The sequence below is a fragment of the Sebastes umbrosus genome, chromosome 11 (assembly GCF_015220745.1).
Source record: "Sebastes umbrosus isolate fSebUmb1 chromosome 11, fSebUmb1.pri, whole genome shotgun sequence".
In the NCBI taxonomy this organism is placed as follows: domain Eukaryota; kingdom Metazoa; phylum Chordata; class Actinopteri; order Perciformes; family Sebastidae; genus Sebastes; species Sebastes umbrosus.
This window is the reverse complement of record NC_051279.1, coordinates 28,807,741-28,831,406: the sequence shown is the minus strand read 5'-3', so window position 1 is coordinate 28,831,406 and position 23,666 is coordinate 28,807,741. Positions and strand designations below refer to the sequence as shown.

General features: G+C 43.1%; 1 protein-coding gene across 4 annotated transcripts in view; it reads right to left on the bottom strand.

Moving 5' to 3' along the window:
* Positions 1–23,666, bottom strand: part of oxr1a (oxidation resistance 1a) — a 187,897-nt gene that overhangs the window by 37,905 nt on the left and 126,326 nt on the right. For 3 of the 4 annotated variants that reach the window (XM_037785297.1, XM_037785300.1, XM_037785299.1), the window contains 3 exons: positions 23,409–23,491; positions 7,652–7,759; positions 6,006–6,119 (listed from right to left, as the gene is read on the bottom strand). In XM_037785297.1, coding sequence (XP_037641225.1) covers positions 6,006–6,119; positions 7,652–7,759; positions 23,409–23,491 — 305 coding nt within the window. The remainder of the gene's footprint in view (positions 1–6,005; positions 6,120–7,651; positions 7,760–23,408; positions 23,492–23,666) is intronic. The other variant, XM_037785301.1, reaches the window with a different exon arrangement.

The following is a 23,666-nucleotide window of genomic DNA, read 5'->3' as shown; positions in this document are numbered from 1 at the left end:
AGAATTGGAGCAAATATGATTAAAAAAAGTTATCTTTATAAAACAGCCACTATATCCTGACATTAGTGCATGAGACAGGTAATCTAAAAAAAAAAATCATGTGCCCTCCGGTGCTCCTAATGACATCTGCAAGATTTCACAGGCCGGAGGAAAACAACCAATCGGAGCCGAGCTGGAGCCTGCCGTCTCTGAGCAGCTGTCAATCACTCGTGAACTCTGATCAATCGGTCAAACTAAGTGGCGCTGATCAAATATGAATCAATATTCTGTTACTGTAATGCCTATTTCTCTCCTCAAATGTTTTCAGAAACATCTTGTATTGTGTTTAGCTGTAAAATAAGAAAGTTTGTGACCCGGCAGCCATGTTGAGATCAGTTGAGGACATACCAAGCACTGCCCAACAGCCGGAGCACAGCCAATAGGAACGCTCTCTCTCTCTCTCTCTGAAATGACCTGTGATTGGCCAAAGTTTTTTAAAAGTTTTTTTAAAGCCTGAAAACAGAGCCATGAGGAGGTGCAGACGTCTCTCTCAGAACACTTGAATTACAATATGCTGAAAGGTTATTATGGAATTTTTGCCCAATGATGCCAAAAACAGTCTGCCTACTGCAGGTTCAATCACAAGATTCTCGCTAAAATATGGTAGGATTTTAGGAGATGACACCAGGTCACCTGAGTGAGATCATCCCAAATGCAGCCATGCGGCACCAGAAATATAGGTAATCTAAACTGGTTCTACTTCCTCCATTACTAATTTTAGATCGCACCCCAGTGGAAGAGAGGAAGGAAGGAAGGAAGAAAGAAAGGAGGGATGGAAAAGAGGTGCCAAAAGAGGAAGAGACCGAGAAGGTCACAGTAGTAGCTGTGCCACCACGGTGAGTAAGCATGTGTGTGTGTGTGTGTGTGTGTATCAGTGTGAGCACGAGGAAGGTCTGGATAGGACAAAGAGGACGCGCCTGCCCACACAGATGACCAGAGAGCAAGTACGCCAGCGAGCCGGTGGCTGCCAAATAATCCCAACGACAGCAAGACCGCCAGCCGGAGAGTCAGCCAGCTACCCATGCATGCACGCGCACGCACACACACAGACACACACACACACACACACAGTCATCCAGACAGCCAGCCAACGATCCATGCCTGCAAGATGTGTTACTTTTTGCTGCCAGTACCAGCAGGCCAGCAGGCAGACCGAGAGCATGAAGAGACTTCAGAGCTGCCTTATCTGGCCTTTAGCTCTGTCACAGAGACACTGAACAACATGGCTGGATGGGGGGGGGGGACTTTTACCTTGCTAACTGAAGCATGGGCAGTCTTGTATAACAAGTGCATCAACGCATATGATGGATTCATATTTTGCAGTAGATACTAGGGGTGGGGAAAAAAATCGATTCACCTATGTATCGCGATTTTATTTTTTATAGATTTTTTCATGTTTGTTTAAAGTCAATCTTTAACACTACACCCTCTTCAATGGATGTATTTAAAAGGAAGCATGGGGTAAAAAGACCAAATGATATATGATGACACCTGGGGCGATACAGTAATACATACACAAATGCTTCAAAAATGCTAGTGCTTAATCCAATTTAAGGTGTTAAACAGGTTAAACTATTCCAAAAGTAGAAATTTCACAGCATCATCCCTGAGGAGTCTGCACAATGTGATAAATGTTATTCTGCCAGAGGCACTTTAAAGCGAGAATATGTAACATTGGAAGGAAAAACTAACACATTCTTCCTTTAACAAACGAAGAGTTGAATACATAAGAAATGAAACAACTCAGGGGTTTAGCTGCTTCAGTCTTAGTTGGTCTGGTATGACTAGTAGCATATGGTGGCTAGTGTTAGCAGACTTTAAGGATAGTTTGGGTATTTTGAAGTGGCATTATATGAGGTACTTATCCATAATTAGTGTATTACCTACAGTAGATGGCGGTCGGCACACACCCAGTTTGGAGAAACAGGCAGGAGTACCGCCACAGGAGCAAAGTAATGTGCTGTGGACGGGAACGGCAGAAAAACTTATTTTAGCCACCTAAAAAAATCAATATCAGTTTGAGCGTACTCTAGAATATTTTCACCACTTTACCTTGCCATCAGACAGCCCTTTCCGGCGGGGAACTGAAGCCATTGGATACAAAGGCATCTACGCTCTCGCCAAAGCCACCAGACTCCATTGAAAAAAATTGTAATTTTACCTCGCAGAGCAACAGGGGTTGCTGGTCTACCGCTGCTTCGATCGGTTAGTTAGTTTATGTTATTGTTTGACTTTGTTGAATCTGAACTAACCAAAGTCACACAATAACAAAAGAAACAGAAACAAACTAACTGACAGAGGCAGCAGTAGATCAGCAACTCTGTGTCTTGTTTTTTTTCAATGGAGTCTGGTGGCTTTGGAAACAGACTATATAGCTCTCTCACTTCAAGACACCCAAACTATTATATCCCTTTAAGCTAGATATTGTTTTAATTGACATTACTGAGTCAGTTCACTGACTTTATGGCTCTTCTACACATGTGCTATGTCCATACCATTCTGAATGATAACTCTTTATTTAATTTGTGTACTTTTTCTCTTCTCTTCATGTTAAACTATGTGTTTTGGAGGGTTCACGATGTTCTGCGTTCTCGTGTACTGGCTTTAATTTATGGAAAACTGATGCATGCAACTGTGTTAACGCTAGCAGGGCTTCAATAAAAATGACAAATACATATGATTTCAGTTTTAAATGAATAGCCACACAAAATACTCTGCAGTGACAAAACATCAGTTATGTTTAACGGCTTTGATTATTTGACAGGCTATTTGAACATCTAAAAAAAAAAAGGCTTTTTGAAACATCTGGTGCTGGATCAGACTCTTTTTACATCCAAAAGTGAAAGAGAAGCATCTGAATGTCGTTTCTCTCGTCAGCGCGCTCGTCTTCTTCATCATCAGGGTTATACTTGCTATTTGCTGCTTGCGTTGCCGTTACTATACACCTCCCAGAACCATTTATTTAGATAATATCCTCTTCGAGACGTGCGTGCCGAGCACCGAAATTGGCTTGTAATTAAAAGATGCCGGGGATTCTGGAGTAAAAAAAATAAAAGAATCCGAGTGAGTTATTAAGGTCCTTCCTGTGGTTTAAAAATCAAGCAGCACCTGGATGCTTCTATAAGACTACCAAGTAACACATACAGGGAGAGAAAGAGATCGGAGTGTGCAGGCAGGCACACACAAACATGCACAGTTGACAGATACAGACACACACTTTCACACACACACAACGCCTCCACAAACACATACAGAGTTGGCACATCGGGTGAGGTAATGTTCCCTCCCTTCTGCCTTCCAAGCACACTTCCTCTGCCTGGAATAATTGCTGCCTGGCTGCTTGTCTGGGAAAGCGAGCAGCTCCGTTCATTAGTTGCTCTAAATATCAGACACGGCATCACTTTTAAAGGCTTAATTTCACCGCAGTCGCAGCCCCCCCTCCGCTCCCCCTCTCTGATCCCCCCTCACCCGTCGAGAGCCACAGAGTATGCTCCCGTTCTCGCAGGCGTGACCCAAATAGATAAGCAGTAAATGAACGGGGGCCCTTTCTTTTGGCAACCGGGGAGAAATTAACGGACAGAGAAGATGAGAGCAGACGAAAGGGGGACGCTTGTTGTGGGAGTGTGTCTAAACTCAAGTGGAGCAGCAGTGACAGTGATGGCGACGGTGAAAGCAGTATCCATTTTCTTGCAAAAAGCGGCAAAAACAAGACGTCCCGTTTCCATGGAGACCAGCAAACAGTCATATTTCTTAAGGGACCACTGGGCTTCCTGCGGCGCTTAGTGATTGGCTCATTCAGATGCTGCAGACACAGTACCCCGAGGGAGATGGCTTACACTGCTGGTCTTAGAGCTGTGAAGACGAGATGTGTTCGGCCGGCTGGACCAGACCGGACGTCACGTTCAGACACACAACAACGTGCCACTAACCGCCAGCTTGTTTCTGTTTCTTATGTGACACTAGTGAAGCTGAGAGGGACGGGTGGGAAACATGTGATGTGAAGTAATTTGGCCATATATCAGAGTGGGAATAAACCCCACCACAGCTGGAATTAAAGGGATGTTGTAGGGCTACTTCCTCTAACTCTGCCAAGTCCATCTCTAGCTCCCCCGTCAGCTCCGTTCTCTTTATACATCCATGGTCAGCTCCATCGGGGTCGTTTGAATGCATTTAACATAAATGTCAGTATATGGGTGCTCTACAGTTGTAGCGTCGGCCCATTTGACCACGGAGATGAGAGTGACGGCTGGCTTGACCGCACGTTACCGCAATGCGATGTTTCCTTTCCATGACAGACTTAGCATGCAGCTTTAGCCGTGATGTCTAGCTCTGCTTTTCCTGTCAATGTGTGAAACCCAAAGTGTTTCCATCCTTTACTGGATGTGTAGTATTTACCACTTTGGATTTAACATGTGAGGGTGCAGGTCATATCCACGTGAACCCTTCGCCGCTTTCTGCTTTCTCGTTTCGGTCGCTGTGGTGAGGGTGCAGGTCGTATCCACGTGGATGTTTTCTACTTTGGTGTTTCGGATCGCTGCTGTTTGTTTTGGTTGACGGATACCGAAAGGATAGGATGTCGCGTTACTCAGACTACAACAATAAAAGCGGTAACTTTCTTCTACCTCCACATAGACTCAAATGAAGCAAATATATTGATTCTGGCATTAAAAAAATCGATTTCACAATGGTAAAAAAAAAAAAATCACGATACATAGGTGAATAAATTTTTTCCCTATAATATATAATAAATGTATTCAAATGTTATAATCTCAGGGAGTTACTTGTCGTTGAGGCAAGTGACTGGTATCATCTCAGACACCAATTTGCCCTGCGTCTTAATTTAAGGCCCGACAAGCAGTCATGAGATCAAGCCACAGAAACTGTTAGACCCATCCCATTGTCATACACTGTGGCTTACACACCCACGCACGCACGCACGCACGCACGCACGCACGCACGCACGCACGCACGCACGCACGCACGCACGCACGCACGCACGCACGCACGCACGCGCACACACACACACACACACACACACACACACACACACACACACTCAACCAAAGCAACAGGAATAGGCTGTGCCTCTCTGTCACCGCCATATACACACACACACCATACGTTGACTTATCCTTCAACCACCGCGTGATATTTTAAAGCTCTGTTTATTGTCAGCCTGAAGGTGGACATCCAAGACGATGCGTCATCGCGTCGAGGGCAGACAAGACAAGAGGTGCCAATAATTTCCAAGGATAGGTCAGACAATAAAGCCTGCCTTGTATTTTCCAAGGATGGAACAGGAAGTGGTGTGTGTGTGTGTGTGTGTGTGTGTGTGTGTGTGTGTGTATATGCGTGTTTCACATATAGTCAAAATCAAGGACATACTGTGTGTTGCTTCGTAATAATATTTGTTTTTCTGTTCTTCACTGTGTAGCGGAGGCACTTCTTGTGAGACTGTGAAATGATATTTTCTTGCGCATTAACCCAGAGAACACGGACTGCACTGTATGTTCTCTCCATTGTGCTTTCAAAACTATAAACAGAGAATGTATGACTACATGCAAGAGAAGTTTACTGTAGTTTAGTTGACGTTATGAGAAGAAGGACGTCAAAATGTCAATGACACAGTAAAGTCCGAGATTCTTTTCCTTTGTGGTCCTTGATGCAAACGCAGCGAGGATGCAGGAGTCCAGGTGATACGGTGTCATCATACCATGAACCAACACAATAACTATCTCAATTTGCATCAATAAAATCACCCAGCAAAAATTAGATTATAAAAAATGTCATATGGATTATAACTAGGATGTGAAGACTGCATGCATGAGTGACACGTTTCAAATCAAAGTCCTACAATCTATACCCATTATATATCAGTAAATATTTTCATACAGCATGACAATAGTGAGGTTAATACACTTTTTCTGAGTGTGTGAGATTGTGCATCAGAGGTGTGGTCAACATACCGTCACCTTCTCTAAATCAGCTTCTGAGGAGGTGGGAGACAGGGGGCTGATGGGACTGAGGGAAGGGGAGCTTCCGACACTGGAGACGTACTCGGGATCAGGAACGTACAGAACCTGCAAACACAATCCATGTCTGTATTTACACAGGCGCTGCCTTTGTGCAAACACGCATTGCGCACCACACATGTACGCACAGGGAGAAATAAATAGACAATCTCTCTCTCTCTCTCTCACACACACACACACACACACACACACACACACACACACACACACACACACACACACACACACACACACACACACACACACACACACACACACACACACACACACACACACACACACACACACACACACACACACACACACACACACACACGCACACACACACACAGCCAAACCACAGAGCAAGGCAAATAACATGGAATGAAATAAAATGAAATCATGTGAATAGCCGCGTGCTATTGACAGGGACAAACAGAGAAAGGGAAAGTGGCGTTTATGATGGTAAGTGAACGTGTCAGAATTGGCAGTGATGGGAACTGATGGTTAGAACACATACAGTGACTGTAGTCAGTGTGTTTCTTTTCCATGCTTAAATTTTAGCAACTATCAACTATATTCTTTATTTATTGATACGTGGATTATTTTCTCAGTTAATGAATTAATCACTTGGTGCGGAAAATGACAAAAAAATAGTAAAAAAAAGACCATAACAATTCCCAAAACCCAAAGGTATTTAGGTTAATAACACAGAGGACTAAGAGAATCAGCAAGTTTTTTTGAAATATCAATCAAGGTACAGATTTAGGATTAAAGAAATAAGATGTTCATGTTGTGGTATAACTTCATCTTGAGTTGTGGAAGGAGAGCATAGCTCTCCACACCCCACTGTTTGGACACAGCTCAACTCAGCATTGTTTGCAGAGAGCTGAGATGAGTTTGGCAATAATGTCCTTGTTTCATTCATGCCAATAAAGCATATTGAATTGAACTGATGGGGGATGCCAATGATTGGCGTATGTGGTTCGTCATCATTCGTCTTGATTTTGACGCCAAGAAATACAGAGATAGAGACTTCCCCCCCCATTAAAAAACAAATTTAGAATTTGGGTCTATTGCTGAAAAAAAAAAAAAAAAGACAAAGATAAAGAGCCAGGGAAGCTGGCAACGGGCTAAAGATGGGTAGTTTGCGTCATGTTGTCGGAACTAAAGTATCTTTGGGAGCATTCCAGCATCACACATATTATTATACCGTTTTAGAAACAAAATAGGTCCTTTGGAATGAATCGCATCCTAATGGGACAAATGACACTGTAATTAGCAGGCAGTTAAGTGGGGATACAGGGATGTGAACAGTGAGTCAGCAAGTTCCTCTGAGAGAGCAGGAGGATAAACACATGCAGCATGTGATGTTCCCAGAAAAAACCTCTATGTCTATTTTCTCCACCTAGATTCCCATCTAGAACATGTTTAGTGACGGTGAGATCAAGACAAACCATTGAGAATGCATTATGAGAAAGAGCAGCTATTGCGAGATTGACCGGTTTCGTGAGAAAGGTGGACATGTGAGGGTGCTGGAGGACAGTGATGAAGTGATGCAGCTGAATATATCAGTGAAGGCGTGCACGGCGGTTTCACACCTGGCCAGGCACCACTGCTCTGGAGAACAGCTTGTTCAGCTGAACCAGTTCGTTGGGTGTGGTGTCAAACTTGAGCGCAATGCTGTTCAACGTGTCCCGCGATTCCACCTGGACGATAAAAACGAGAGAGAGGACACAAATATCACACTCCTGATTCTGTTCAGGGCATTTCCATAGAAGCTGCACAGGGGGAAGACTTGAAGATGTGACACAGATAGTGAGAGACAGAGAGGGAAACGCTGAGAAAAACAAGAGCTGTGCAATAACATTAATGTTTGATTTTTTTGCATGTTAGATTTGGGGATGTTATGTAAATTAAATCTGTCGGCTGTTGACCAGGAATAGATTCCCACGGGAGGCAATGTTGCAGCAGAAACAAGAACCGACATGAATGTCAGCAGCAGTCTTGTGTCATCTTGTGAACCACTCATGAAGCTACATCTGACTTTTTTTACCAATTTAAACAAGGAAGACTCTTATGTGCATAAAGTTTTCATTATTGATTAATCCCTCAATTATGTTTTCAAATTATTTGATTAATCGTTTAGTCTATAAAGAACCATATAATTGTGCAAAAAAACATTAATAATTTTTTTGCACCTCAAGGTGGTCTTCAAAATGACACTCATCAACAGCTTTCACTAAACCTCTCCCCTGAACAGTGATTGTTCAGTCATAGCTTAGCGACTGTAACTAGGCACAGCAGGTCCATCAAGCTTTAGGTTTCAACCATAGACTGCATATAAAGATGGACGAGAAAACAGCTCTCCAAAAGTGAAGCCAAAACATCTGGATGGCCCCCTGGTGGCTGGCTGCAGTATAGGTCATAAATCCCGCCCCCTCCATGTTAGAGGATGAGACAAGGGCCAAACTAAAAAAGTCAAAGTATACGTCAAATACATTTTTCCACAAAGATGGTTTCTGTCATTTTAGATAGTTCTTATCACGCTGATGTATGTTCATGAGTTTGATCTTAATTAGTTATTTTATGCTATGAAAAGGGGCTGAGACGTCATGATTGACAGCTGCGAAGAGTGAAGTAGTCGCGGAGCCGGAGGCTCGGGAAATGTACGAGAGAGGAGATGTCATTTTAACTTTCCATAACCGTCACAAGTCTGTGTAATAGAACATGTGATTGAACCCCCCCGATTACTACTGCGCAGACTTTTGCTCCAAATGACGTCAAAATGTCAAGATGGCAGCTCCCAGGATATTTTGGCTTTATTTTTGTACAGTGGGAGGAAGTGGAGATGATGTTGTCCATCTATATATACACAGTCTAGGTTTTCAACCTTTCCAAAACTCAAGAGGAAAAGAGTAAGAAATGGATTAAACTGTGTGACGGTTTGTTTTAGCGGAAGCTGCAATCACTAGCATGTGCGGCTAACTAGCTTACTCCTTACAGCAGTAACCAAGCACTACTTCCAAGGCCAAGGAGGATTTCATACTGCATTATTTTGAGGGTTAACTTACAGGTAGGCTAATAAAAAAAAGCCCTGTTCATGACTAGCACATCCACTGTGGTGTTTCCTCACTGTGTGGAAGCTGATCTTGGATGCTACTGTATCAGAGTGTAGACTAACGTCAGAGGCTCTGTCCTGCTCTTTACTGTTGGAACAGTTCAATATACTGCTTGACAAGACAAAGAATAAATCAAACCCTTCTCTTGCTTCTAAGCAGCTAATGAAATTTAATCTTACATTTTGTTTCCTAATCATACTAACCCTAGGACTAACTATCTCTACACTTAATTCAATGTGATAAAGCATATCATCCTGAACCATATGAAGTGTACAAATAAGCAGAAGAAGAGCTTCAAGTTCGGTTCAACATATCCTATACTGGCTGCTGGTGACAGCCTGTGCTCAGCTGCTGCACCCTGCAGTTTAACGCAGGTGCATTCGCTTGTCTCCACCAGTTAAAATCCATACAACAGAGACGTGCTCCACGTGTCTGAACTAGTTAAGCATCTAACATGCCCGGTGGGAGTTTCTACCTTCCAAATAAGGATGACAACCATGTCAGAAAGTGCCTGCGTGTGTGAGAAACGTGGTGCAAGTGAAAGGAAAAAAAAAGAAAGTGAGCTCAGGGGAGAGAACCCCCGAGAAGCAGACAGGCAGGGTTGACTCTGAGCCATGTATAATTAGGACAGGATAATGGCACTGTGTGTTTTAGTGCAACAGTCATGGGACTGCCTCAGCATCTGTGTGTGCATGCATCTTTCCTTGTGTGTGTTTGTGTGTGTTTGTGTGTGTGCAAACAGTCCCACAAAAACAACAAGGAATGACAGCTTCTCCAAATTCTTGACATGACAGACTGTTTCCAGGAGGATATTCTTGCACCAACAGACAGACAGACAGACAGACAGAGATGAGGCACAGTCACAGACAGGTAGAGTTTAGTAAGGGGAACAGACAAGCTGGAACATTAGTAACACAGAATCATCGTGTGTGTGAGAGGTCGTCACACATGACATGATCAGAATCATGGTCATGTCTACACATGACATCGAGGGGAAGAAGCAGAAAATACAGAAACTCAGAAGCTGTTCGCAACCAGTGAATGTTTTTCACAGTTAATCTCATGAACGTTGGTGACGTGCAGTAACTCAAGCTCCAAAAACAGACTTTGTTTTGTCTCCAGGTAGCAACTGAAAGACATTGTGAAGTGAAAAATTAGAAGCTATTGCGTCTTTCGCCGTATTACACGGGTGTCAGACAGCATTTCACGAGACAAAATCCTCGGTAAACTCGGAGAGATGACGCGTGCACGGGCTCATATTTGGTTTGAAACATAGCTCTAAGGAATTCCCGTTTAAAATATTTGAAATATACAAAGTGAACTTGATTTAGCTAGAACTAACAGAGCCATATGGCATCATCCCCAGAATCTGTGGCTCCGAGAGGCGAGCAAATAAAGCAGTCATCAGCACAAATATTCAAAAGTGTGTTATTAAGGGTGGACTGGGTTGTGGTGGAATGAAGACAGGTTTTTCCATTAAACAAACATGCAGTTCCTATGCAACACAGATTTTAAATTGCCAATAAATCAGTGCTCAAATTTAAATAAAATATGTTGTATGTTTCCTCTCAGTCGTGGGGAAAACACCGCTGATCAAGTATGAGATGGTGGTGCATTCCCAGAAACATTCAAACTTTGTATAAACCCTGCAGAAACCCTAGAGACAAGTTGGCTCTGTATTGTATTTGCATCCGGCACAAATCCACTTTACATCAACTACAACAGAATGTTTTTCCACGCCTCTGTTACTGAATATATAGGTGGCATTTTAAATGATTAATGATCGTGGTTATTTAAGTTGGTTTAAAAATCTAATTAATGGATTCAGGCAAACACCCATCCATAATGAGGCTGTGGCTGAAGCAGGCAACCAGAGGAATAACAACAACCTTGATATGTCTCAGGGAGAACCCTCTTAGTTTTAAGTGACTACACTCATATGATAAAAAGAGAGCTAATGATGGTTAAAATCCAGCAGAGACAGATCAGTAAAAGACTAATCAGCATGAAAGCACGGTGACGGTAATACTGCTGTGTCACTTGTTGTGGCTCGAGAGCACAGCTCTTTAACTTTTGTCTTGTGATGTCGGTCACTTGCTGGAAGTACCATCCTCCACCGATGAGCAATTAAACAAAGTGGGGAAGACACATCTTGAAAGTGCAATATAAAGTAGGACTGACTGGGACGATACACCTATCTCCTGATTCGTTACTATCACGATACTTGGGTGCCGATTCAATATGTATTGCAATTTTTGTTAACTCTTTTTTAACACTAGACCATGAGAAAAAGTTGAATCATACACGTCTAGGGACTTTTACTTTGGAAAATATCAAAATGAATACTGTAAAAATGTTTGATTTTCAGCATGTATGTAGTTAGAGATGCCCTGAAGTCAAATATATCAGTCATTGTCAGGAATTATTTATTACATTTTTTTTTCAGCAACCCAAAAATCAAAGAGTAAAGACATTTCCCTCACAAATTAGTGGTATTGTCTTTATAATTTATAAGGGACATGTAATGTTTAGTACTTCTGGTGAATATAATCCAATAAATCTTATACTTCCTCTAACTCCGACAAGTCCGTCGCTAGTTTTCCCCTTTAGCTCCGTTCTCTTTATACATCCATGGTCAGCTCCATCGGGGCCGTTTGAATGCATTTAACATAAATGTCAGTATATGGGTGCTCTACAGTTGTAGCGTCGGCCCATTTGACCACGGAGATGAGAGCGACGGCTGGCTTGACCGCACGTTACCGCAATACGATAACGCTTCCTGTCCATGACAGAGTTAACATGCAGCTTTAGCCGTGATGTCTAGCTCTGCTTTTCCTGGTAATGTGTGAAACCCAAAGCGTTTCCATACTTTACTGTATGTGTAGTGTTTACCACGCTGGATTTAACATGTGAGGGATCGCTGCGGTTTGTTTTGGTTGACGGATACGGAACGGATATGACGTCATGTTACTCAGATTACAACAATAAAAGCGGTAACTTCCTTCTACCTCTGCAGAGACTCAAAATAAGCAAATATATTGATTTCATAGGGGGAATCGCTTTTTTCCCCCACCCCCAATATAAAGGTAGTTTTGGTTTCAAAACTGAAAACTGTCTGCAAAGAGAAATCCAGAAATCTCAGCAGCTTACAAAATAATTGTCGAGTCATTGCTATTGATCGACGCTCCTGTCATCATGAGTTATTTCTTCCTGTCCCTTTAATCCGGGCCAGACTATGAAGGCTGAATTAGTAGCAAGGGTTGGACAACACTGGGCTGAGAGTGCGAAACCAAGGCCCCGATTGCGGGTTACTCTTGTTTTGGATGCCCTACCCTCTGGGGGGAACACACTAATCAGATCTAAGGTCAGTCACGCTGCTGGGATACAGTCTCCATGACTCAGCAATGTGAGCAATGTGGTGTGGACAACAATGAACAAGGCAGAGCAGGGATGCATTGTGTAGTATATACTGGGTGGGTAAAGGTTTCAGAGTGAGCAGATGATACTGGGATGGGTGGAGACTGATTATTCTCGGCTAGTAACTGGTTGCAGATGGACACCGCCACTGACAATCACACTACATAGATTAAAAAACAAAAGAACTTTTATTATTCATCAGTGCTCGTGTAGCAAGTGACAAGTGAAAAATGACATACTGATTCCCACATAGACCGCCCGTTAATCCAGATGTCTATGTTCACAGACAGCTCTCCTTGAAGGGTCAAAGTGGAGATACACAATAACAGCAGTTTGTTGAGATGATTAAATTGTCCTGCTAGATTAAATGCTAATTTGATCAGTTTCCTGAAACAAATCAAATTAGAGAGGCATCCTTCATATTTCAAAATGCTATTTGATACCTTTATATCTTCACTGTCTGTTCATCAGGCCAGATTTAATTCAATGATTCGATCAAAGTTAAGATTAAGTTAAATGGAGGTTGCACGGCAACCGAGGCAGTGAAGACATGGACAAAGCTCGTGGCTCGTAATCTTTATGGATCAAGACTCCATAGTCTAACAATGGCATGTTTAAATCGAACATCGGATCGAATCGTGACCTTAAAATCAAAAGTCAAGTCGAATCATTGATTTGGAGAATCGTGGTACCCCTGCTCCTCTATATCTTGACATAGTAAATAGTTGTTTGCTGCTATATTAATGCTCTGAATATCATGTAGAGCACCTTTAAAGACATGCCTGTATTGATGCACATGATGATCAAAAACCTGAATACTGTTAGAATCCAGTATATAGAGAGCTGAAAAACCAGGTCTCTCTAGGTTGCATGTAAATGTCATATCCCAAATAAGATCAAAACTAAGATGAGAGTCAGAACGGGGATACCAGCTTGCATGTTGACACACGCACTGATCTCCAATTTGTTTGGATTTTAGCGAGTCAAATCAAGTAAATGCAGTCAAAAGTTAAGGCAGTATGGTGGAACTAGAAAATACCTTGATGCCTATTACCAAAATAAAGCACAAAAACGACAGGTATGTGTCCCATCTCGAACATCTCTTCCTCTGCTCTTAGACATCTTGAGACTTATGCTTCGTCATCTCATAAGCTCTGTGAAGGGAGTCGTACTGTTCCGTATGTCAGTTTGATAAATATCCTGTCCTCAAAGTCACATCCCTAGAGACCTAGAGACATAGTGGCAAAGTCTCTCTGCCTCTACAACGACGTGTGTGTTTACAACACAGCCATGAAAAGCAGAATAATAACTTAAACATATAACTGTGGTGTGTATTTAATCCCCTGTTCAGCAATTGTGTTTGTGTGATGTCCTCGGTACATGGCTGGTGTTTTAAGATCGGAAAATTTATTACAGTCTTATTAAAGTAAAAGTCTTGTTTTAAGGGACAACGGGATTTTGTTTTGTGAGGAACACAAGGAGTTAATAATTATCAGCAGGGCTCCTACAGTGTCGGAGCCTTTCATCCAGGCGGCTTCGGCACAGGGCATCGATTCTCCCTTGGTGCTATTTGCTACCGTCTCATCCATGAACTATTTATTTTTAGCTTTATGGCTCCTCTGTTGCCCAGCACAAAGCCGACCCTATAGGACATTCAGGTCTACAGGACATTTACAGCTGCTAAAACACCGCTTATATTCGGTTTTGTTTAGCAAGGTCACATATTTGGATTATATTGACCAAACCTCTGCTTTTTGCTTGTAGATATTTTAAAGCTTATGGCCTAACTGATGAAAGCTGCTGGCTCTTGTATCTCGTAGCAGCTCTAGTTCTTGTATCGGGCTCAGCCAATCAATATGGGTAACAAAATATCTGCTGTTCAATGAAGTAAACATCGTCAAAGCCAGGAGGTGGGCTGCTCTTGGCACTAAATGTGGCGTGATAATGATATGATTCAAGTTGGCCTCACTTTATCTACAAAACAAGTATCTTGGTACGTCACAGAACCACTAAAACGAGGCACGGACACGTGACTCCACCGAACCTAAGAGACGCAGCCATTGATCGTACTGTAAGAGGAACTATCTCTAACTCAATTAAGTGGCAGAGGACAAGGGACATGCAAATGTGACCCACTGATAAAGACCTGTTATTGACACATTGACAGCAGAACGAGGGAGGGCGGGGAAGAGAAAGAGGGAGTAATCACAATCAGGATCATAGCGGGCTAATGACAGGTGCACCCTATCTTCTTATCCTCCGGATCAATAATACCCATTATTCATCTCGATCTGGGGATGAATAATTAAGCTTCTTCCTGTTAGGGCCACGTCTGTCCTTCTGAGCAGAAGGGTAGAGGAAGGCCGTGACAGCCATCTTTGAGAGTGACTGACATCTAGCTAATGGTCACCTTGTTGAACAGGAGAGGACGCACGGATCCAACAAGGGCAGTCGGACGGACGGCCAAAGACTAATAGCTCCATTAAAAGAGTCCAATGGCATTTTGGTAAGAGCGTTAAGTGTATGGAACATGAGAGCAAATCTATGAGTGCTAATGCAAAAAGGACAACCAAGGACATAAGATGAAGAGCTACGGCTTCTTGGTCAGATTATTAAGCAGAAATGTGTTTTAAAGGTAACCATTCACAGGTGTTTGCTAGGGCTGGGATGATACACCTATCTCCCGATTCAATATTATCACGATACTTGGGTGCCGATCGATATGTATTGCGATTCGATATTACGATTTATTGGGATATTTGTTAACTTTTTTAACACTAGACCATGGGGAAAAAGTTGAATCATACACTTCTAGGGACTTTTAATTTTGAGTATATCTAAATTAATATATAAAAATGTTTGATTTTCATGTCCTGAAGTCAAATATAGCATATCAGTGTATTTTCTTTTTAATTTCTAAGGGACATGTAATGTTTTATACTTCTGGTGAATATAATCCAATCAATCTTATTTCTATATATGTATTTTGTATATACAGTTCCCTTCTTTAGCACCTTATTTTGAAAACAGGACGTAGTCACACGTGTATACTTCTGTTAAATCCGCCAAGTCCGTCTCTAGCTCTCCCGTCAGCTCCGTTCTCTTTATACATCCATGTTCAGCTCCATCAGGGCTGTTTGAATGCATTTAACATAAATGTCAGTATATGGGTGCTCTACAGTTGTAGCGTCGGCCCATTTGACCACGGAGATGAGAGTGACGGCCGGCTTGACCGCACGTCACTGCAATATGATAACGTTTCCTTGCACTGAGACCACCTCAGATTCTCAGTGAAAAACAACAACTGGAGAATAAAGAGAAACCATAATCAACACAATGAATCACCATCAAACTGGAAATATAGCTCAACAGTGTGCAGTTTAATCACCCATAATGCCATATCAAAGCAGCTATCGCTCCTCATTTTATAATGAAGGATGAAGCCTGACAGTTGCCATGGCGACTTTGTCGTTACTACCCTAATGGCATGTGTTGTTGTGTGCAACTACAACCCTTGCTGATCGTTTGCGGACCTATATTTAGACCCTCTGGAAGTGACGGGGGAGAAAGTCACATCTTTTCAAGGGGACACGAAACAAGTTCGCCGTCTCATTTTCAAGCTCTGATGGATCCCCCCTTGTGCCAGGCGCTGAACCTCCTGCTTCAGGCTTTCATATTAGCCTTTCCAGTGATTTAACAACACATATACAGGGACCTTTAGACACACAAGAACCAGCAAAGCAATAAGAGATTCACTAGGACTTAGAAATGCCAAAGCTTGGGCAGTATTTGAGGCAGGGTTTTCTGGGAGAGGGTCAAAGTGCTTTTCTATTGCTTCATACATGGGGGACAATAAACAATACGGTGACAGCTGTACACATGGTGAGTGCTATAAAATAACATTAAAATTATAGGATGATAGATATAATAGATAACCCATATAACCCATTTTGTTTACATAAAGAATTTGAAGAAATTGTAGAATCATATGGATGCCACTGACAAATATTTTCAAATTCAAAGTTCATCTGTTCATCTATAACCAGACCGATTTACTGTAGTTCACATTTAGTGTAACTGGGATACCTAAAATTACTTTCTCATTACTCTAATCATTATATTCAGAAGTGGAATTAACAACCGAGTCATTTTGAAGCTTGGTTAACAAACAAAATACATGTTAATAAAGCTTATAAAATCAAAAAATGAGAAGCCTGCTAACAGCACTGATCCTGCCCTTGGTTGTATGGGGACAACTGGGTGCTGGGAAGTTATAGTGATGGGAAATTTTGTTTTAAAGAGGACCTATTGTGCTTTTTCCCCTTTCCTTTAGTGTGTTATACTGTATGTTTTTGTGTGCATGTAAAAGGTCTGCAAAGTTAAAAAGCCCAAAGTCCACGCCAAAGGGAGTTACTCTCCCATACAGAAACACTGCTCCTCAATTGCCTGAAACGCCTTGCTCGAAGTCCCGCCTTTTCTTCCTTAACATGGTCATGTCACAAAGTAACACACTTTGCATAACGGCTAGTTTGGCACGCCATCAAACAAAACTAGTTTGAGCGGAGCTGGGTGAAAAGAGGTGCTGCAGCACAGCCGTTATGATAAAAATAAAGCGTTTTTGAACATTAAAGTATGTAAACATGTTCTAGTAGAAAACTGCAAATACAAGTATGAACCTGAAAATGAACATAATAGGTCCTCTTTAAAAAAAGACGATCGTCCCAAGGGTACGCTCTGGCTCAAACACTGGCTAAGGCCTGATTTGACTGGAGAAGTCACCTCGCTTGTTAACACAATGTGTTAAAATAAAACAAGTCATTTATCGCCGATAGCCGACAGTACATTCTCAAAAACGAAAAGATAACTAAAACAATGTTTTATCTCTGTAGTTTTTCCCTTTGGTTGACTTTAAAGAAGAACCACAGGCTCCAACATGTATAGGTGCAGCATGAGTAATAGTTCAAAATAGGAATGCTTTGACAAAAAGGTAACAGAGTGAGATGTTGACATCTGGGCCTTGTATTAGTCTGCTCTTCTACCCATCCCTCAGTCTTCATCTTCTCCACATGCATTCCCCTCTATCCCCTACTCCATCCCTTTAAACGCTGCCATCCACACACCCCTCCGATCCCATCATTTCTCCATCATCCTTTGACTTGTTCTCCTACTCTCAGACAGAGAGCTGTGAAAGAGCTGAAACAGTGGGATCTCCTCTCCCACCCAGCGGTGAATAATGCAATCAGAGTGACTGATTGTCAGGAGGGTGCCGAGTTAAGATTGCCGCCGATGTGTGTGTGTGTGTGTCTCTCTGCGTGCGCACGCACACAAACACACACACACACACACACACACACACACACACCTGGTGCTCAGCTATGACTCATCTAATGTCCGCAAGTCCTCTAATGCCCACCGTGCTTCCTCTAAGCCCAGCAGACATCTATTCAACCTGCAGACTGATGAAACTGAGAGCTCCCCTTCACAGCTGGTCATATTGTGACACATCTGGATCATACATATCATATACAGTAGCCTTTTTAGCAGCATTGTGAGGCTGTACTTGGGCACAGGATTGTTACGAGCCAAATGCAAATTTTAGAATGCTCAAAATGACAATGCTGATGTTTAGTATGTTGTTTACCGTGTTCACCATCATTTGCTAATTATCTGTTAGACAAAATAAAGCTGAGGCTGATGGGATTGGCGTTGGTTTTGCAAGTATTTTGGTCATACAGCAAGGTATTTAATGATGCTGTTATACATGAGATGTTAAGGGGATCACCAGAGTGATTACAATTCATCCTGATGAATGTAATAATGTGTCACAAAAGTCTTCAATTCTTTGGGAAATATGAATGTCTGTACAAATCCATGCAGTATTAGATATTTCACAGGATAAGTGACAAATTTGACCTCCTGGTGGCGCTACAGGAAGTCAGAGATTCACCAAAGTAATTGGGGTTCATCCTCTGGGCAACATGAATGTCTGAACAAAATGTAATCGTCATCCATCTGATAGTTGATAGCCCACCCCACCTGCTGTAAAAGGGAATACTTGAGTGCTCGGGCAACACAATTAATTGAATATTAATCACGATGATGATATTGGCTTCCCACAATTAAATGAACATGATCCACAGTGATATTTATGTCTAAAATGCGTGCTCCGTTAATAGAAAACTCTGCTGCATATCAAGTCAAGTTCTTCCTAAATAAACAGCCAGCCAGCCACCAGGGGGCGATCCAGATGTTCACTTTTGGGGAGCTGTCATGCCGCTGTATGCGCATCCCACAGCAACCTCCTGTGAAAAACTTTCCTGAATGTTGTGGCTGAAGTCCAGCTTAGAAGAGGAATATGCTGTATATTTTACGGGCAAAATGAAAATGCACTACATTCAGGTAATGAAGATCCATATTTTAAGTCTTATTTTTAAGCCTCTATTTTTGCTGCAAAACAAATCTACCTACGGGTACAAATAAAGTCACCTGAACCTGAACCTGAACCTGAAAGTTTTAATTAGCAGGAATGCAGCACAAAGTCAAAGTGAAAGCAGCGCTCTGTTGATTTCATTTGGGGTAAAATATTTTGGTACAATTCTGTTTTGCTTCTAAGAGATGCACTGTGAAAAAGGACCAGTCTTTTCTTGGATGCAGGTATTTGTACATTAGCAGGAATGTAGCACAACATGGAAGTGAAAGCAGTGCTCTGTTGATGTAATGTGCAATAAAAATATCTGTCCTTAAAAATCAATGAATAATCGTGATAAACAATCGTGATCTCAATATTGATCAAAATAATCGTGATCATTTTGGCCATAATCGTGCAGCCATACTGAGCGCAATGATCCTTGTTTTACTACAACCCACGAGAACACATACGCTTGATAAAGCTATCCAACTGATCATGTTGCTGGCTGGAATGACAACATCGTGAATGCTGACAAACTCCTCCTTTCTTCCCCGGCCTACAAACTGGAATCGAGACATCCTTTCCCCCCCTTAAACGGCGGCTCTCTAGTGTCACCATACAAAATGTAATGAGAGCTTTGCTGTGCCAGCTCTGCTGAGAGCACTGCAATAGACTGAAACAGAGTGTGGGTAGGGAGGGTCAGGCCAAAAAAATAAGCATGACTCAACATTAAGGAATAATTCCAGTTTATCACAACATAGAGGTTATCTTTGTAGTTGTGGCCACGGTTGCTTTTGGTTAGAAAAACAACCAGACTGTATTATTTGGGGGCATATTTTGCCTTTATTTGAGTGGGGAAGAGAACTGGGTGTCACACTATGATGCCCTGATCAGACAGGTTGGAAACAAACCCCTCAGGTTATCTTAATATATTTGGAAGACAAAATGATAGTGAACAGTATTACAACCAAAATTGTAAACATCCATTACACCTTAAAAGACCAACTTCCTGGTTCAGCCTACTATAATTACCACAACAGTGTGCAGAGTATCTGTGTGTTGAGGGATTATTATTTGGGTGTGCCTAAACTGCAACTTGTTTACAACCCGACTGCTCTTTTTTCTGACTCCCTTTTAGCGACGCCACCGTGTGCCAAGATCAGTTAACCTTGGAGAGTGCAAAGTTTTCATAGAAATGGAAAACACAAGTGTGAGGCTTTCCCATTCTTTTGTTGATGTCTACCTGCAAGCCAGCACCTCACTAGAATAGGTGCGCATTTCCAAGGTTCTAAAGCTACGAAACTAACACCCAAGTTGTAATAGACCAGAATTTTCATTAAAAGAGGACCTGTTGTGCTTATTTTCAGGTTCATACTTGTATTTTGTGTTTCTACAAGAACATGTTTACATGCTTTAATGTTTAAAAAAGCTTTATTTTTCTCATACCGGCTGTGCTGCAGCATCTCTTTTCACCCTCTGTCTGAAACACTCTGTTTGAGCTCCTGCCCCGCCCCCTCCTGAAAAGCCAAGTCTGCTCTGATTGGTCTGCTGGCCCACTCTGTTGTGATTGGTCAACCGAACCAAACTCTTCGGACTCTGCTCCAGCTCCGCTCTAACTAGCTTTATTTGAGGGTAGAAATGTTCCGATGCCATTTTTTCCTTCCCGAAATCGATTCCAATACCTGAACTTGCGGTATCAGCCGATACCAAGTACCGATCAGATACAATCGTGATAAAAAAAAATATATAGTTATTATTATCATTGTAGTGGACAGCAGTTGCCAGTGGGAGCCATGATACATCCAGGGCGACAGCACAGTGAAGACCACTGTTTTGGGGTCGCAAGGAAGAATTTCCGGTTAAACAAGTCGATTTTTTTCTGGGTTAATAAATTCTGATATCGGATCGGTACATAGACTGGTGTACTCGCCGATACCGGATCCAGAATTTCGGGCAGTATCGGATGCATTTCCGATACTGGTATCACTATGGGAACAACTCTATTTGAGAGCGTGCCAAACTAGCTGCTAGCCAGGTATTATGCAAATGTTTTACTTGGTGACATCACCATGTTACGGAAGAAAAGGCGGGACTTCAAGCAAGGCGTTTCAGGAAGTTGAGGAGCAGTGTTTCTGTGGGGGAGAGTAACTCCCTTTGGCGTGGACTTTGGGCTTTGTAACTTTGCAGACCTTTTACATCCACAAAAGCACTACATAACACACTAAAGGAAAGGGGAAAAAAGCACAAAAGCATAATAGGTCCTCTTTAAACCTACCCGCAGCTATTTGCTAATCAAGACACCCTGTGGATCCCCGCAGTTCAGGGAAAATCCAAAATAGCATCCCAACTAGAGCATCTATGTCCATGGTGTGTCTGGAGATGAATATGTGTGGCCTGCATTCTCACACTTCTTCATTTTGTTTGACTTTGACGGTCCGTCCTCTCAGCGAGTCAGTGGGAAGTGAAAACCCCCCTCCACCCTCCCTGAGTGGCTCACCTCTGTGCTACTCTTTGCCTCTCTTTCTGTCTCCTCATCTATCTCTGTTGTTCCTGACTTCAAACACTTTTTTAATTGGATGCAGGTCAGCCAATAGCTGGACTTGGCTGAATGGACCGGCGTTATCAGTGTCTAGGCAGATGGGTTGCAGCTGCTCAGGTTATTTCTCAATACGGAGAAAAAAGAAAAAAAAAGGGGACAGAGAAAGAAGCCTGTGTGTGAGGTAGAGGGGTGAGAGGGGGGGAGGTCGGGGAGGGAGATTGTATTGATAAGGCGGCGTAAGAGGAAACCCTCCTTTTTCCTGTGGGCGCCGGGCGATAGATTAAAAACGTATCTGCTGCTGGAGAGCGAAATAAGGAAACATCGCCGGCCACGGGAGATGAGTTTAAGATAAAGCCACTTCTCAATCACTGGGACAGCGGCGACCATGTGTCTCTCGCGGTGTAGGGGAGGCTTGGTCACATCGCCTTAAACACTCTCGGCAGCCCCAAGCCTTCTCGCTACAGTACGTGCCGCTGCAGCATGTCGGGCTACAGGACACAATCATTGGCAGTGTTCGACCCATCCATCACACTAGCAGCAAACTAGTGGGGGTAATAAGGAGGAAAGAGCAAGAGAGAGTGATGGCTGACAAGAACAAGATTGGTATGCTGTGTGATTGAGATATGAATCCCCAAACTAGACACTAAATTTCTCCCTATTTTTCTTAACCACAAGCATTTCTGTCCATCTCCTTATCGGGTCATATCAGGGCCGTGACACAGTGCTTTGGCTCTGACAAATATTGTTGTAGCGGTTTAGGTTGTTCAAGCCCCAGCGAGATAAACAAGGGCCTTGTCAATCAGCAAGTCTTGGATGACTGACAGCTCGGGGAGGCGGTGGATGTGGAGGTGGTGTCTCTGTTGCTGAGGTGTTGGGAGATGGTGAAAGGGAGGCAGTGAAACCGACAGTAGCTCCTGGAGCTGGAGTTTGTGGAGAAGAGACTTCCTCCTTCCCTTCCTTTCCTCTCTCCTTCCTCCCTTCATCTCTTCCTCTCTTCTCAGCAGACAGGCAGACAGCCAGAGCTGAGCCACAGCGATCCCACTCCTCGCTGTTGCCACGGAGAGAGAGGCGAGGAAAAGCAGTCTGACTGCAGCTGGATTTGAGGGTCATTTGAAGAACACAACCAGGCAAAGCAGAGACGGGCTCCATTTTCAGCTCACGCCAGGGGAACCAGAGCCCTCTCTCTCTCTCTCTCTCTCTCTCTCTCAATCGCCTCACCCCGCCCCTCCCCTTCTCCTACACAACAGCTAAATCAATAGAAATGACAACGCAGTTGGAAGGTCATTCGCGAGCACAGCGAGCACTGTGGTGGAATGCTCTCCAATACGTGGCACAGAGAACGAACGGAAAAACAAATAGACATCCTGCCAGCACTCCTGCCTGTCTGTCCTGGTGTGATCCAGCTGGAGGAGACGTATACGGAGCCCTGACAGTTTCTCTCTCCTTCCTATACATCAACATGCAAAATGGAGCTGAGCGTTGTGCTGCTGCACAGGGACTCTTTAACAGAGGAGACATTGTTTCCATAAGCTTTCCATCAGCTCCCCTGCCCGTCTGTGTACACACACACAGCCCTCTTTATGTAAACACTTTGAGAACGAGGCACACGTGTTACACTGGCCAAATCCACAAAATGCTTCTTCCCCTCACTAATGAGCTACCAAGCATGGTCAGACACGGTGCCTTCACAACACACAAACACAACAGCTACAGCTAGAATATTACTGGAGCTAGTCAGAGCTACAGAAACCACCAGCAGTATAGCAGCACCAGCAGACAGAAGCAGCAGCAGCAGCACGGGAGCAGAAAAGCGTCAAAAGCACATAACGACATAAACACAGAAAGAGCAGAGTTGCTCGTGCGATACTCACAGAATATTCGATGGTCCCTTTGGGTCTCTGGAACGACATGCGCCTCCCATCCTTCTTCTCTGGAGTCTTCTTCTGGCCGGTATCTGAAAGCAAACGAGGCAAGGTACGCATTACATTCATGTTCCTCTCTCCCCAGCTTGTCACAAGCTGCCGTTTCCCAGCCCCGTGGGTAGACAGCTCATTCGTCAACAGTGAGCGAGCCAGCCAGCCAGCCAGCGATGTGAGCTGTGAGCGCCGGACCACTTTCTCTCTCTCTGC